General features: G+C 37.2%; 1 protein-coding gene across 1 annotated transcript; it reads left to right on the forward strand.

Annotated features, from left to right (window-relative positions):
- Window positions 1–679: 679 nt before the first annotated feature.
- LOC136066301 (uncharacterized) lies at window positions 680–1,606 on the forward strand. Its single transcript, XM_065770402.1, has 2 exons — window positions 680–815; window positions 930–1,606. Exons 1-2 carry the CDS (start codon window positions 680–682, stop codon window positions 1,604–1,606), a joined length of 813 nt encoding a protein of 270 aa, XP_065626474.1.
- Window positions 1,607–16,338: the final 14,732 nt, after the last annotated feature.

Below are 16,338 nucleotides of genomic sequence, written 5' to 3' on the forward strand. Positions count from 1 at the left end.
CATACTATAACAAAAATACAAATTGCAAAGACCTCAACTGGAAAGCAATCTGGTTATTGTAAATACTAAACCCACGAGATTGCAAACCATATGATAATTTTTGTTATAAACATGGAGAGATTGTTTAGATACTATTGATTTCCAGTTTCAACTACGAAAATCGTTAAACATTACTTAAATGGATAGAAAACGAATTCTTAAGCATTTGGAAAGTTAACTAATGTAACTGTAAACTAAAGCATTTGGCGCTCGCTGGGTTCCACTATCAAAGATCAATGCAGCCAGATTCAGAGCAGAAGGTAGAGCAGATCAGTGAGCAGCCAGATTCAGAGCAGAAGGCAGAGCAGACACTTGGCTAAGCTAAGCTACTTGTAGTTTTAATTTTATGAATTTTATATAGCCTATACTGTATGTAGTTTAGTTAGTTTGTACATTGTTTAGTGAAGCATGTGACTGTGCACGTGTGAGCATTTAGTTAGTTTGTTAAGAATCTGTTACAGCTGTTAAGTTAGATTAGTTAGAATCTGATTTGTATATAAGGACTACTCGTATCATTAAGCAACTGAATGAGAAATTCATTTTTAGCAAATTTCTCATATGGTATCAGAGCATTAGTTTGCTATTCTCTCAAATCCCCAAATTTTAGGGTTTCGTTCCTTGAAAACTTAAAGCTTTTTCAATGGCGTCTACGTCAAATTCTTCTTTGTCCACTTCATCTGAGCAAGATCCAGCATTGGTTGAAGACATGTCGAATCCCTTGTATCTTCACCATGCTGAAAGTCCTGAAGCTATGCTCGTGTTTGAAGTTCTGACTGGTGAGAATTACCATGCCTAGGCTCGATCCATGAAGAAGGCTTTGATTGCAAAGAATAAATTTGGTTTTGTTGATGGCACTATTACTCTTTCGTCTCCATTGATAAAAACTCCAGCAGCCATTGATGCTTGGATTTACTATGATAACATGGTTGGTTCTTGGTTGAATAAGACAGTTTCACCTCAGATCAGAATTAGCATCACCTACAAAGACACAGCACTGGAAATCTGGAATGATCTTAGGGATACACATTCTCAAGGCAATGGACCTAGAATTTTTCAGTTGCAAAAGGATATTACATCAATCAATCAAGGTGATTGTTCAATTACTAACTTTTTCACTCAATTAAAGATGTATTGGGATCAACTCAAGATTTTCAGGCCTAATCCAACCTGTACTTATAGGAAATGCACTTGCAATATGTCCAAAAGAATTGAGAATCTTCACTTTCAAGATTCAGTGATGCAATTCTTAATGGGGCTCAATGATTCTTATTCTCAAATCAAGGGACAAATTTTGTTAATGGAGCCACTTCCGTCTATTAACAAAGTTTATTCCTTGTTGATTCAAGAGGAGAGGCAGAGGAATGTGGGAAATTCCGATGCTCATATTGAGTCCACTACTCTTGCTGTGAAAGGGTCTAATTCCAATCCTGCCTTTTTTGGAGGAAAGAATTCTAAGGGCAAGGATAGGCCCATTTGCTCGCTTTGTGGGAGACTTGGTCATACTATGGAGAAGTGTTTTGAGCTACATGGCTTCCCTCCTGGTTTTAAGCCTAAAGGAAAGAGGTGAATCAAGTGGGTGTTCAAGATGATCTTGTAGAGAATGGACAGTCATCCAATGATACTACTTAGTTCACTTTTACTTAGGAGCAATGCCAACAATTCTTGTCTATGCTAGGCAATCAGATACAAGCTGCTGCTCACCTTTTTAAAGATGTTCATATGGCCAATAGTGTGATCAAGCATCAGTCAGATCAACAAGCAACTTCTTCTACAACTGCTCCTAAGCCTAACAATGCTCTCACTATGTCAAGTATATCCTTCTTTAGGAATTCTGATTTGAGACATTCTATTTTTTCTGCACATATAGTCAATAGAACAACTTTTGATGGAGATACTTGGGTTATTGACACTGGGGCAACTGATCACATTGTGCATTCTGTTCATTTATTCACTGAATTCACTACTGTTAGTTGTGTGGTTGCACTTCCTAATGGTGAAACAGCTATGGTAACTCACATAGGTTCTATCACTCTTTCATCCACTCTTACCCTTCATAATGTTCTCTGTGTTCCTTCCTTTTCTTTTAATCTTTTGTCAGTTAGTCAACTCACTAAGTCTTGTTCTTGTTGTCTTGTTTTCTTGTCCAATTTCTGTTTTATACGTGACCTTATGTGCTGGAGGACGATTGGTGTGGGTGAAGTTCATGATGGGTTGTACTTGCTGCAACATAGCCCTTCAGATGCTTGTACCCTTCCAATCAACTCCAAGGTTCTTGAATCTTTTCAATCAATCTTCAACTCTGTTTTCAAGACTGTTTTCAGTCAACCTCAATCTCATGTACTCAATAATATTGTTGTACCTTCTTTTATATGGCATCTTAGATTAGGTCATCCCTTAGATGCTAAACTTTCTTCCTTAAAGAATGTACTTCATAATTCCGTTTGTACCTTTAATAAAGATTGTGAGATTTGTCCCCTTGCAAAGCACAAGAGACTTCCTTTCCCTTTTCCTAATCACATGTCAGATTCTCCTTTTGATATTCTTCACTGTGATATTTGGGGTCCCTATAGTGTTCCTACTATTGATGGACATAAATATTTTCTTACTATTGTTGATGATTGTACTAAATCAACTTGGGTTTATCTCATGAAGTCCAAGTCTGATACTAGGTCCATTTTACAATCCTTTTATACTATGATTAAAACTCAGTTCAATAAAGCCATTAAAATTTTTAAAACTGATAATGGCCTTGAATTTCAAATGATTGAATTCTCTAAGACTTATGGCATTATCCATCAACATAGTTTTGTTGCCACTCCTCAACAAAATTCAGTTGTGGAGAGGAAATACCAACATATTTTGTGTGTTGCAAGAGCCTTAAGAATTCAATCTAATGTTCCTATTGCCTATTGGGGTGACTGTATTCTCACTGCTGTGCACCTTATCAATAGACTTCCATCACCTCTTCTTCATGATAAAACTTCTTTTGAATTGCTTTATGGCAAAGTTCCTAATTACAGCTCACTTAGAGTATTTGGCTGTTTGTGCTATGCTTCTACATTGGCTCATAATAGACCTAAATTTGATCCTAGAGCTATCAAATGTGTTTTCTTGGGTTATCCCTTTGCTATTAAAGGTTACAAACTGCTTGATTTACATTCTAAAAGAATTTTTATATCGAGAGATGTTGTTTTTCATAAGTCCATTTTTCCTTTTCAATCTCTTCCTTCTTCCACTTTTCACTCTCCAATTGATCCTTTGTCTCAACTTTGTATTCCCAATGCTCCACCCTTACCTATTGATGATTTACATTCTAAATCTGTTCCTACTGTTAATGGTCCTCCATCTGATCATGTTCCTGATCTTGCATCAAAACACACTAATCATCCTACTTCTCATCTTCTTGAAGATCATTTTTCTAATCTTCTTGAAGAATTATCTGTGTTTTTGCCTAATGATATAGTTGATAATCCTCAATTGCATCCTGATCCTATTCCATCCTTGTCCAATCCTCCTGATTCATCACTTAGAAGGTCCACTAGGGTGTCTAAACCTCCTGCCTATCTTCAATCCTATAAGTGTAACACACTATCCACTAGGTATCCTATAGCTAATTTTGTTTCTTCTCACAAGTTATCACCTAGCTATTCTCATTTTTGTGATGGCATTTCTGCTCTTAAAGAACCTCAATTTTACCATCAAGCTGTTGGTGATCCTAATTGGGAAGCTGCTATGGTAGTTGAACTTGAAGCTTTAGAACAGAATCACACTTGATCTATTGTCTCTTTGCCTCCCAATAAAAAGGTTGTTGGATGTAAGTGGGTTTTTCGCATCAAGTATAAGGCTGATGGTAGTATTGAAAGGTATAAGGCTAGGCTTGTGGCAAAGGGGTATACTCAGCAACAGGGTTTAGACTATACTGAGACATTCTCCCCTGTGGCTAAAATGGTGACAGTCAAGCTTTTCTTGGCTTTGGTTGTTGTGCATGGTTCGGTTCTTCAACAGTTGGATGTTAATAATGCTTTTTTAAATGGTGATTTGAATGAGGAGGTTTACATGTCTCTTCCTCCCGATTTGCACAACGAGGGGGAGTTGGATGGTAAGGGGGAGCTAGTTTGCAAGTTGCACAAGTCCTTATATGGACTTAAGCAAGCTTCAAGACAATGGTTCTCCAAGTTTTCAACTACCCTACTGCAGCTTGGTTTTGTATAGTCCAAGGCAAATTATTCATTGTTTGTTAAGCAACATGGTAAGCTTTTTATAGCACTTCTAGTATATGTTGATGACATACTTATTGCTAGTAATGATATTAAAGCTGTGGAAGATCTCAAGTTATCCTTGGATAAGCACTTCAAGTTGAAGGACTTAGGCAATTTGAGGTATTTCTTGGGTTTGGAAGTTGCAAGATCACAAAAGGGTATTTCTTTGTGTCAAAGGAAGCATGCCCTTGAAATTGTTCTTGATGTTGGGATGCTTGGCTGCAAACCTGCTAAAATTCCCATGGAAGTAAACTTAAAATTAAGCAAGGATAAGGGAGAGTTATTGCATGATGCTGGGATGTATAGGAGGTTAATAGGTAGACTATTGTTCTTAACCATCACTAGGCCAGACATTAAATACTCTGTGCATCGGTTAAGTCAGTTTATGTCTAAGCCTAGACAACCTCATTTGAAGGCAGCTTATAGGATCATTCAATACATTAAAGGGACTGCTGGTCAAGGGTTATTTTTTCCATCAAACACTTCATTGCACATCAAAACCTTTGCAGATGCAGATTGGGCTGCTTGCACTGATTCTAGAAGGTCCATTACTGGTTTTTGCGTCTTCCTAGGTAATTCCTTGATTTCCTGGAAATCTAAGAAATAGAATACTGTTTCTAGATCCGCTGCAGAAGTCGAGTATACATCAATGGCTGTGGCTATATGTGAAGTAACATGGATTCTCTATTTGCTAAAGGATTTGAGTATTACACATGACAAGGCTGCTCTTTTGTTCAGTGACAGTGAGGTAGCAGTCCACATAGGGTCTAATCCTGTGTTTCATGAGCATACAAAGCATATTGAGATAGATTGTCACATTGTGAGAGATAAGGTGCAAGATAGAGTTATAAGATTGATGAACATTAGAAGTCAATCTCAGTTGGCAGACTTGTTAACAAAGGCTTTGAATTTGACTCAATTTACAACCTTAATTGACAAGATGGGAATTTTGAATATTCATTCCAATGGTGCCCATCTTGAGGGGGAGTATCAGAGATCAAAGTAGCCATATTCAAAGCAGGAGGTAGAGCAGATCAGTGAGCAGCCAGATTCAAAGCAAAAGGCAAAGCAGACACTTGGCTAAGCTAAGCTACTTGTAGCTTTAGTTTTATGAATTGTATATAGCCTGTACTATATGAGTTTAGTTAGTTTGTACATTGTTTAGTGAAGCACGTGACTGTGCACGTGTGAGCATTTAGTTAGTTTATTAAGAATCTGTTACAGCTGTTAAGTTAGATTAGTTAGAATCTGATTTGTATATAAGGACTACTCTTGTGTATCATTAAGCAATTGAATGAGAAATTCATTTTTAGCAAATATCTCATATCCACTGAACGTGGGTTCGCTATTAGGGACAACGAAGGGGGAAGCTGACAGACATGGGTCCCATGGCGGCGGTGCAGTTGGGTGAGGATGGAGGAGTTGAGGTCAACGATGGTCGGCAGGTTTGGGATTTGAGAGCACCGGTGTGAAAGGGAAATGAGGTGTTTGAGAGAGGAAAGTGAAAGGGAAATGAGTTTTGTGGTTGGGACTAGAGAGAGAAAAGTGCAAAGCCAAAATAAATTTGGGTTCAATCCGGGCTAACCGTTCTCATTGAAACACATGGCTAGGGGTGGCAAAATAAGCCCAAACCCATTTGCCCGCCCAAACCCACCCACTCTAATTAAACCCAAACCTACCCAATTATTAGTTGGGTTAAATGGGCATCAACTTAATTAGACCCAGTAATTATTGGGTTTTAACTAAAAACTCATTGGGCCCATTTAACCCAAAAATAAAATACCCAAATTCAACCAAACTCTTCCCAATTAAAAAAAAAAAAAAAAAACATCAGACTTTTCAGTGTTCAGGTTTTCATTTTCCCTCCCTCTCCTTCGTCAAATTCTACGGCGGAGTCGGAGCCACCGGTTTCAGTCTCAGCAGCTGCTGCTGCCGCTATTTGCTGCTCGATTCTCGTCGGCTTAGGGAACTGCGGCTGCAGAGACGGCGAGTGAGGAACAACAAGTCGATAGCAATGCGAAGAGCCAAGTCAACCCGGATAGAGATCGAGTTATCACGCCTTGGTTGCAGGACTTCAATGCTTGGTACCTGGATGTCATTGCTAACACTGAGCTCGTTGACTATGGTCCTGTGAAATTTCTTTTGATTTTTGGATTCACAGTGAAATTTTTTTTGGGCTTGAAATGACATTTCTTCATATTTGTTGCACAGTTTGGTTGCCAAGAAAGTGAGAGAAAATAGAAAAGAAAAGAAAATATTTTTTTATTTAAATTTTTAATATAATTGTTGACGTGGATGTGCTTATGTGGAATTTTTAATCCCAAGAATGGAGACTAGAGGGAGTGGAAAAGGGAATCTAAGAAAGTGTTGGAGTTTTTCACTTTAGGAGCATTTTGGTAATTTTGATAATTTGGTGGGTTGGGGTTTACCCATAATAATTGGGTTGGGTTGGATTTAGGTTAGAAACAATTAGTTAAATGGGTTTTAATTAAGTAAATGAGTTTTATATACCCAACCTAATTATACCCACCTCAAACCCGTCTATTTGACACCCCCCTACTCCAACACTATTTACTAACAAGGGAAGAGTACGTACCCAATGTGTCGCTGTCTCTTGCACGACGACCACGAAAACCAAAACCTGAACCTGAAGAGAAGCCTCTGCTCCCTGTACGTAAATTCAAAATTGAAGTCAAACTCAACATTTTTTATAGGCAAAAATGCAAAACTGACCCTCTAACTTTTAGTTTTTGTCATTTCAGTCCTCTAACTTTCAGTTTTGTCATTTTAGTCCTCTAAGTTTCAATTTTTGTCAATGTAGTATTCTGTTCGGTTTCAGTTACTGTTACCGTTTAGTTTGACCCCTTTTTTTTAAAAATAATTTTTGTAATTAAAAGAAAATAAAAAAAGCCTGGAAAAAAAAACATGGAACTTTTTTTTTGTTGCTCGGAAAAATCAGAGCAACAAACCTTAGATCTCTAGCTTTCAGTCAGTTTGGAAAGACGGCTTGACTCCTCAAAGCCATCGAGAGCGCCGCCGCTGGCAGAGGTGGCACCGCTCCATGATAGCAGTGTGGTAGGACTAGCTCGCCTAGGCTCGGCCTTCTTCTTCGTGGTGGAGTCACTGTGTCTGGGCGCCGACTTGGAACAACACTGGCAGACAGTCCAGCCGAGGCGGAGAACAGCCTGAACATGCTTTGGCAGAGGAGGTTGAGCTTGGAAGAGCCTTAAAAGAAAATCCACCACCACCGTGTCGTCGGTCATGGCCTCCTTGACCCATTCATCGTCGCTCATATTCTCACTACGGCGTCGTTTCAGGGAGAGAAAAAGAAGAACGAAAATCTTTTTGGTGGTGTTGTATAGCGTGTGTTTGTGTTAAATAATGGAGAGAGAGCAGAGAACGGGAAGGCTGACTGGCTGAGGAAGAAGGCTAAAGGGACCTTCCAATTCCATTTTTTTATTTTTTTTTCCAAGCATTTTTTTTTATTTTCTTTTAATTACAAAAATTATTTTTTAAAAAAAAAAGGGTCAAACTTAACGGTAGCAGTAACTGAAACCTAACAGAATACTACATTGACAAAAATTGAAACTTAAAGGACTGAAATGACAAAATTGAAAGTTAGAGGACTGAAATAACAAAAGCTAAAAGTTAGAGGGTCAGTTTTACATTTTTGTCTTTTCTATATGTACCAAACAGAGACAAACCATTCCATGAAACACACGCACAACGACAACATTTTTTTAATTTATATAAAAAAAAAAACAACCAACAATAATAATAATCAATTCATAGTACACTGAGAAACCAAGCAATATATATATATATATATATAATATACTCCAAATCCCTAATTATAGAGGGTCGAGAGAGCAAAGAATTTCAATTTCATAATGAGGGTCGAGAGATCAAATATTATAAATTGAAGAACCGCGAGATGACATGATGATGATCTAGAGTTCAGATAATCACCTTTTTTTTTTCTTTTCTTTTTTCTTTTGGTTTTGAGACTCTGAGTACGACTGTACGAGTGTGAGGATGAACAAAACAAACCAGCATTTCTTTTTTCTTTTTTTAATGAAAACAAACATCATATATACTATGCTTGGTGTCACGTGCAAGATGCTTACATACGTTAAAAATGTGTATATATATATATATATATCGCTTACCTTTTTCTCCTCCCAAAAAAAAAAGTATATATATATATATATATATATATTTATAAAAGTTAGAAGGTCAGTTTTGCATTTTTGCCTAAAAATTTTATAAGATCTTATAAAAGTTTGTGGGGAAAGATTTGTGCCTTTTATGTCATATAATGATCGGTATTTCCAAATAAAAGAAGGCCACTGGACTGAAACTTTTGCAATTGTTGCTTTATGCATTTGGAACAATCAAAATGCAAAACACCAAGCCAAGTTTATGACAACCTGCAAAATTTATATTAGAGCAGTGGAGTTGATGCATGAGTATCGATTTGTGATTCAGGATATTTATGTTTTAGCCAAAAAGGCAAACATCGCAATTGCTAACAAAACATTCAGAAACTGCATATAATCAAAGAGAAAGAGAATGAGTAAGAGTTTATATCAATAATATCTTTATACTACATGTAAACCATACATGAATATGTTTGTCTAGATAAAAACCAGAAAGCCCAAAGATAGCAGCTTCAGTCTCACGACTAATTGAGCTTCTACATGAATATGTAAACCATATGATAGAGATTTCCTTGTAGTAGTCAAGTCTCATTGTTAGCTCCATCTAATTGAGCTTCTACATGAAAAAGAATAAAATTCCCTTAGCAACATATCATCCCTTGAAACACCAATAAAGATATATGTCAGCATAGGCTGTAATGTGTTCATTATAAGTTCACTACAAGTTTTTGAAGTTATTACCTCACTGAGGAAAGCCAAAGGAACCTTGGAATTTTCATCAGCCAAAGAAATCCAGAGAAGATCAATTTTCTAAGTTACCATCTAATTGACATGCATTAGATTTTTATTTCAAGAAAATTTTAAATATTAATTTTTTTTTAGTGAGTTCTAACGTTTAACAACAATAAGGAAATAAAATTCAAGACTTGGTATTTACCTCAACTTTTGCTAATATTTTAAATATTTGAGTTCAACATTGAGTGCAAAATATCATAACTTGATACTATCAATTGTTGAACAACCCCAATTAAATAACAAGACATGAAAGAGCTAAAGCTATCAATATTTTGAATAGCTGATTTCTGATTAACAGTAGTCAACATCCTTAGACCACACTATCTTTTCTCTTAACAGAATTTCTTAAACACAAAGATAACTTGATTCTCTCTTCCCTTTAATCCATTGTTGTCGGACTTCTGCTCCAGTGCACTATTTGCATCTCCCTAGTAAGGGGAAAAAAGAAACTAAGTAAAAAAAACCAAATCTATAAAATAAAAACATAATCAAAATATGTCAGACCAGAGAATCCAATGAAGGCATAAGCCCAACACAAAGAGCAGTAGCATCTCCAAAATTTGGACATTACATGATACTACGCATAACAATAAAATGTTTTTGCTGTTGTCATCAGCCAGTAGTATAAATTAATATCAATAATCATGTCATATTTTGACAACCCTGAACTTTAATGTTGGAACCCAAAGATCTTGGTGTTGCTCCTAAAGTTTACAGACCCCTAGAATAATCAAAAATAATAATCAGATCATTCAAACCCTCAACAACTACACCAAGTCAACATTTTTACATTCAAATAGATATTCCTAGAAGTCCTTCAATGTCAAGGTTTTATACAGGAGATGGAATAAAGTTAATTATGTTAGAAAGCATGCAAAAAAAAAAAAAAAAAAGTTCTCCATTACATTGACGTCCAATTGTGACAAACACTTGTAGAACCCTTCCACCACTATATTCTAATTCACATTATGTGCTAAATTGCCAGTGCCAAATTTTCTAAACAATTGAAAATAAAAATAATTGAAGACCCAATTGAATTTAGCAGCTAAAATGATGCCTACGACATTATCAGCCATAACATAAAAGTCAAAAGCAATGAACATAAGTTATCACAACTGATTCTTGTTGGAAATATTTTAGTGAATAAACAAGTTTTGATACAAAATTAATATCCAAAATAATTAGCAAGAATGTAAAATAAAAAGGAATTTAGAACGATCTCACAATGCTATAGAATCACGCTACGAAAGCGTTGTTCTTAAAGGTTGATTCGTGTCACCCGGAGTAAAACTTGGTGCGACTGATTCTCTTGGTCAAACAACCCCCCAGGATTAGACTATAACGTCAACCTTCGTGATGAACACACTTCCACTCATGAAGGTTAAAGAACAACCCTCTATTGCCTTTTCTTAGAACAAATATAAATTGTAGAAAACTATGTGAGAGAGACATATTATAGAATTGTGTATATCTAAATATAGAGTAATAAACTATGACCCATAAGAAAGGGTGTGATGATAGGTATTATATAGGCTATTCATGACAATAATGATCTACAGTTATTAGTTACTAATAATCCATAAAAGCCCAAAGGCTATATTATCTATTATTGCCCAATGGCTATTTTACTCATATATTATCTATTATCTACCTTGGTTCTGTCTAGCACTTAGCCATCACCGCTTGGAGTAGAAGGACTCGTCTCTGCCGTTGGAAAGCTTGCCTCTAGGGCCATAATGGCCCTAGGCTTGCTTCGCCGAGGAGGGGTCCTTCCGTGGATTGGCCCTTTGGCCTGGCGCTGGCCTGGACATGGGCGACCTTGCCCTCCATCCCCCCGTGTAACAATAGCCCCATGCTGTGCCACTTTTTTTTTTTTTTTAAAGTTCTCCATTACATTGACGTCCAATTGTGACAAACACTTGTAGAACCCTTCCACCACTATATTCTAATTCACATTATGTGCTAAATTGCCAGTGCCAAATTTTCTAAACAATTGAAAATAAAAATAATTGAAGACCCAATTGAATTTAGCAGCTAAAATGATGCCTACGACATTATCAGCCATAACATAAAAGTCAAAAGCAATGAACATAAGTTATCACAACTGATTCTTGTTGGAAATATTTTAGTGAATAAACAAGTTTTGATACAAAATTAATATCCAAAATAATTAGCAAGAACGTAAAATAAAAAGGAGTTTAGAACGATCTCACAATGCTATAGAATCACGCTATGAAAGCGTTATCCTTAAAGGTTGATTCGTGCCACCCGGAGTAAAACTTGGTGCAACTGATTCTCTTGGTCAAACATCCCCCCAGGATTAGACTATAACGTCAACCTTCGTGATGAACGCACTTCCACTCATGAAGGTTAAAGAACAAGCCTCTATAGCCTTTTCTTAGAACAAATATAAATTGTAGAAAACTATGTGAGAGAGACATATTATAGAATTGTGTATATCTAAATATAGAGTAATAAACAATGACCCATAAGAAAGGGTGTGATGATAGGTATTATATAGGCTATTCATGACAATAACAATCTACAGTTATTAGTTACTAATAATCCATAAAAGCTCAACGGCTATATTATCTATTATTGCTCAATGGCTATTTTACTCATATATTATCTATTATCTACCTTGGTTCTGTCTAGCACTTAGCCATCACCGCTTGGAGTAGAAAGACTCGTCTTTGCCGTTGGAAAGCTTGCCTCTAGGGCCATAATGGCCCTAGGCTTGCTTCGCCGAGGAGGGGTCCTTCCGTGGATTGGGCCTTTGGCCTGGCGCTGGCTTGGACATGGGCAACCTTGCCCTCTATCCCCCTGTGTAACAGTAGCCCCATGCTGCGCCACTTTTTTTTTTTTTAATTACGAGGCATCTATTGGCTATTCGTGTGGCGTGTTTGACGCTTCGGTACGTGAGGCACACCCTCATTAATATCCTTGCAGATTTACGAGGACCCAGCGACTGGTAGACTCTTTGGAAGTTAGGCGGAGTTAATACTGCGTGTAATTCTTCTTTTGAACTCTGTGCGGATTGATTTCCATCAGCCTTCGCCTTCTATATAAGGCGCTCTGGGGAAATCGTTTTCTCCCATTCCACACATCCCTGAGTTTAATAGGAATCTAAAGTTCTCCACTTTCTAGGCATTTCCAAGGGCCTTGCCAAAATTGGGATTAAGGCTTAGGGAAATGGGGCGGCTCTGGGTAAGGGCAAGGAAGTCGAGCCCCCTTCAAGAGCCGAGAATGCCACCCCAACCTCGGACAACACAGCGGAGGCGAAGTAAGCAGAGGCCAAAGACGCTCCTTCCTCTTGGCCGAGCAAGAAAGAGGATCCTTCTTACAGATGGGAGGAAGGTTCGCAAGGAACATAACATCTCTCTCCAGTACGCGAATTCGCATTCGCCGGCCCTCCAAGTTGGTAGTGATTTGCTAGTGCCCGGTCATTGTGAAACTGGGAGAGAATCAATGGAACACCCTGGGATGGGACCAACAAGTGCCACCGTTTCCTCTTCTTTCTCATCACTAGTACCGTCCATGCTGGCCCGAGAGTTGTTGGTAGCGTTAAAACAAGCCTACCTCAGCCTCTCTTTTTATAGTTGGCTTTAAAACAAGCCTGCCTAAGCCCCTGTTCTTGTAGTTAGCTTTAGAACAAGCCTGCCTAAGCTCTTTCTGTGTGATGTACTTTCCTTTGTTTAATAAAGAATTAACTGCACTTTTTTGCTTATTTTATTTTATGAATCTTTAGCTTTTCCTCAATAACTGTTTCATGTATATGTGTGTCGTTATCTTTCCCTCCAATGGGACCTGAAACTAATGCTGCTAACTGTAACAAAATATCGCCATCTTGACTTTAACAAAACTAACAGTAGCATTCGGCCGCTAATTTCACGTGAGTTAAGTACGTAAATGTAACCAGGAGAATGTCCATGTGTTCTATATTGCCGAGATGACCCTCTCCCATGATTAACCGTCGCATTCACCAATACACAAGTTCCTCCCCATAGACGGCGCCAATTGTAGGGACTGGGTTTGCACACCCTCACTCCGGTTGATGAGTGGACTCCAGCCCGGTTAGCCCCTTACAATAAATTTGTAGAAAGTGGGTTAAAGGACTAGGCATCAATGAATGGGATAACGGTTAATCGTGAGATTTAGGAACAATCAAATAGAGCTTAGCCCAACTTCTACGAGAAAGTTCGTCCTCGGAACAATCCGATGAGCTTTTCTCTCCTTATTATTAAGAGCGAACTAAGTTACAAAAAACCCATCTACCTCTATGGGTGGTTTCTCTTATTATATAGCCCCTTTTCTATTAATCTCTGCCTTCCACTTGTTGGTCATCCAAGCCTATACTTTGGGGGCTTGTCCCATCAGCTGCCTTTCCAAAACTCCTGTTAGTTGAAGCAACCAAGACATCACTGTTCAGAGGTCACTTCTTCATTAATGCGGCCAGAATGTCAGCTGCATGCTTTTAATATGGGGGTGACACCTCCCCCCTCGATCGTTCTTCCTTAGTGCCCCCGTGGCCGACCTAGGGTAGTTATCCTTTTTCCTTGGGATGCTCTGGGAGGCGGCCTTTGATGATATGTTGATCCTCTCCTCTTCGATCTCGGTTGGCCGAGGACATAGTCGTCCTCGATGATGCTCCATGGCGATTTGGGCCTTCCTCGCTCATCCTCGGACGCTGCATTGTCCTCGGCGTGGGCTTTGGGCCTGATATGGAATGGGCCGTGGTTGCCAAATTCCCAGGCCCCACAGCTAATATTATTATTTCACATGCTTGAAGTGAAATGACAATATGCTAGATTTTTAGGGATTCAGATCCCTATATTTCCTAGAGTACTTCACCAATAAATTTCTTTAAATCCTAGCCACTCTTTTATGATTTAATAATCTAGATTCTGTCATATCAGCATTCCACTAATAATACTCTTAATTATTTTGTTTGCAATATTATTTTATTATTTTAAGTGTATTGTTAGTAGAATACTGATATGACAGAATCTAGACCTTCAAATTATAAAAGAGTGGTTAGGATTTAAAGAAATCTACTTATAGAGTACCCTAGGAAATCGAGAGATCTGAATCCGATTTTTAGATATTTCGCATGAGAAACATACTTCTATATATGAAACTTCATAAAATCTTGATTGAAACAAAATTCAATCATGTGTTGCCAAATGAAATTAATTGCTCACAACATTGATCATACCAAAGTCTTAGTCTATCATGACATAAATTTCACATGTCATGACCTAAATCATTTTATTAAACGTCCGAATCTTATAAATCTAACATGCTCCTAAACGATGCAGGATATGAGAAATGCAAAATGATCTTATAACAAATGATTCAATAAATATATTCTACCAAAATTATACCATGACTATCACATCCTACTTATTGACAAAATGTAATCTAAATACATATGGAATCAAGAAATCACCTTCTTTTTTTTTTTTTTTTTGACCAATAAAAAATGGGTTAGCCCGTCTTCACACAATAAATCATTCCATTTCTTTTGACTTATAAGTAAGATCAACATAATAAGTATATTCTTCTTAAAGAAAAAACATAATAAGTATATCATTATATTTTACCTAAACCAAAGATCGATTGCAATCACTATTGAACACGTTCTTGATGTAATGCTCCATGCGTAAATTGACTATAATCCTACCAAACAAGGCTTATCGATCTTTGTCTTTATTTTAATAGAGTTAGTAAATTTACTTACCCAACATTTACTCCAAAGCAGTACCACACATTGCACTTTCCTTTTTTTTAATTTATTTGGATGAAAGGTTGGAACATTGCAGTTTCCTTGGCTTAGCTTATTTGTATTTTGTACCCCACATGGACATAGCTTTTGGGACATAATACAAACGCACTACCCCATAGCATTGAAAACATAAGTGACATAAAATGTCATCATACCAAAACCAGCGTCTATGTTCTAAAACCTCGAAGGCATTAGGCATAGAAAGACGAAAGCATGTGAACTTTGACAAAAAAAATAAATGCATTTGAGCAGTCTTTTTCTTCCTTTCATTTTATTTTTTCTTCTTTCCCTTAAAGCCTGTCACAGCGAGCAAGCACGCCGGGCATGTTTGCCATATTTTAAGCACTTTGTTCCTCCAGTCCAAGTCTAAAATGGGCACCCACATAAACAAATCAAAAGAAGCAACTTCTAAATTACTACATTATTACAACAACAAAAAATTAGTAAACACACGTCCATGAAGACTTTCCCCTCCCTCCTATAGAGGGAGAGACAAAGGCAACATAATAAAACCATAGATGCTAAGTCAGAATCTGACTGCAGATCATGTAGATCAAACAGCACTTTGATATACACTCGTGGGAGGTCCTAAGATCAAATTTATAGAACATGTGAGTTTGTAGGAATATTGGGTCTAGTTCTATCATTTTAGAAGGGGAATAAATGACAACAAGATAACAGAATTGTACACATACAGATGGATAATCCTAAAGATATAAATATATTCATCTCTGTGATATACTTAGATGATTAATCTCACAGGTAAAGGAAGTGTACAAGGAGAAAATTATCATGTTTATAACTCTTAAAACACACTCAGCATATCAGTTTTTAACATAAACAAAAACAAATTCAAAAATATAGTTAAAGCTGCTACAAACTCAGAATCTGTCTGCAGTCGATGCATATTTAAGACAAAAGTTTTGTGCCTTGCATTTCATCTAAAATACACAGCCTAGGTATAAATTCCAGTAATTAAGTTTCCTGCGTTATATGAAATTCAGATGATGTAACATTGTTCTTGGGAATCATTAACAAGAGGATCTAATTAGATATCAAGATTCTCATTGTAGAAACAACAGCTATTTGACACCTAAAATACCACTTGGAGACATAAACACTTCGATGACATAATTTATGACTTCCAAGAACTAGTCCAACAAAAAAATTCAGTATCAACTTCTATACTTTATTGGCCCTGGAATATTACAGCAAAATCCAACCCCAGTTAATAACGAGGCAAGATGGTCGGACCAATAAAAGTTGCCTCCAAAACAACACTTATCTACGCATTCAGCCT

The sequence above is a fragment of the Quercus suber genome, unplaced genomic scaffold (genome assembly GCF_002906115.3).
Source record: "Quercus suber isolate HL8 unplaced genomic scaffold, Cork oak 2.0 scaffold_30, whole genome shotgun sequence".
In the NCBI taxonomy this organism is placed as follows: Eukaryota; Viridiplantae; Streptophyta; class Magnoliopsida; order Fagales; family Fagaceae; genus Quercus; species Quercus suber.

What these genes read in the sequence shown, in the direction of transcription:
- LOC136066301 (XM_065770402.1), top strand. Translation starts at nt 680, where the DNA reads ATGGCGTCTACGTCAAATTCTTCTTTGTCCACTTCATCTGAGCAAGAT. An exon ending in CGTGTTTGAAGTTCTGACTG is followed by an intron (nt 816 to 929) that starts GTGAGAATTACC and finishes TAAAAACTCCAG; the next exon opens with CAGCCATTGATGCTTGGATT.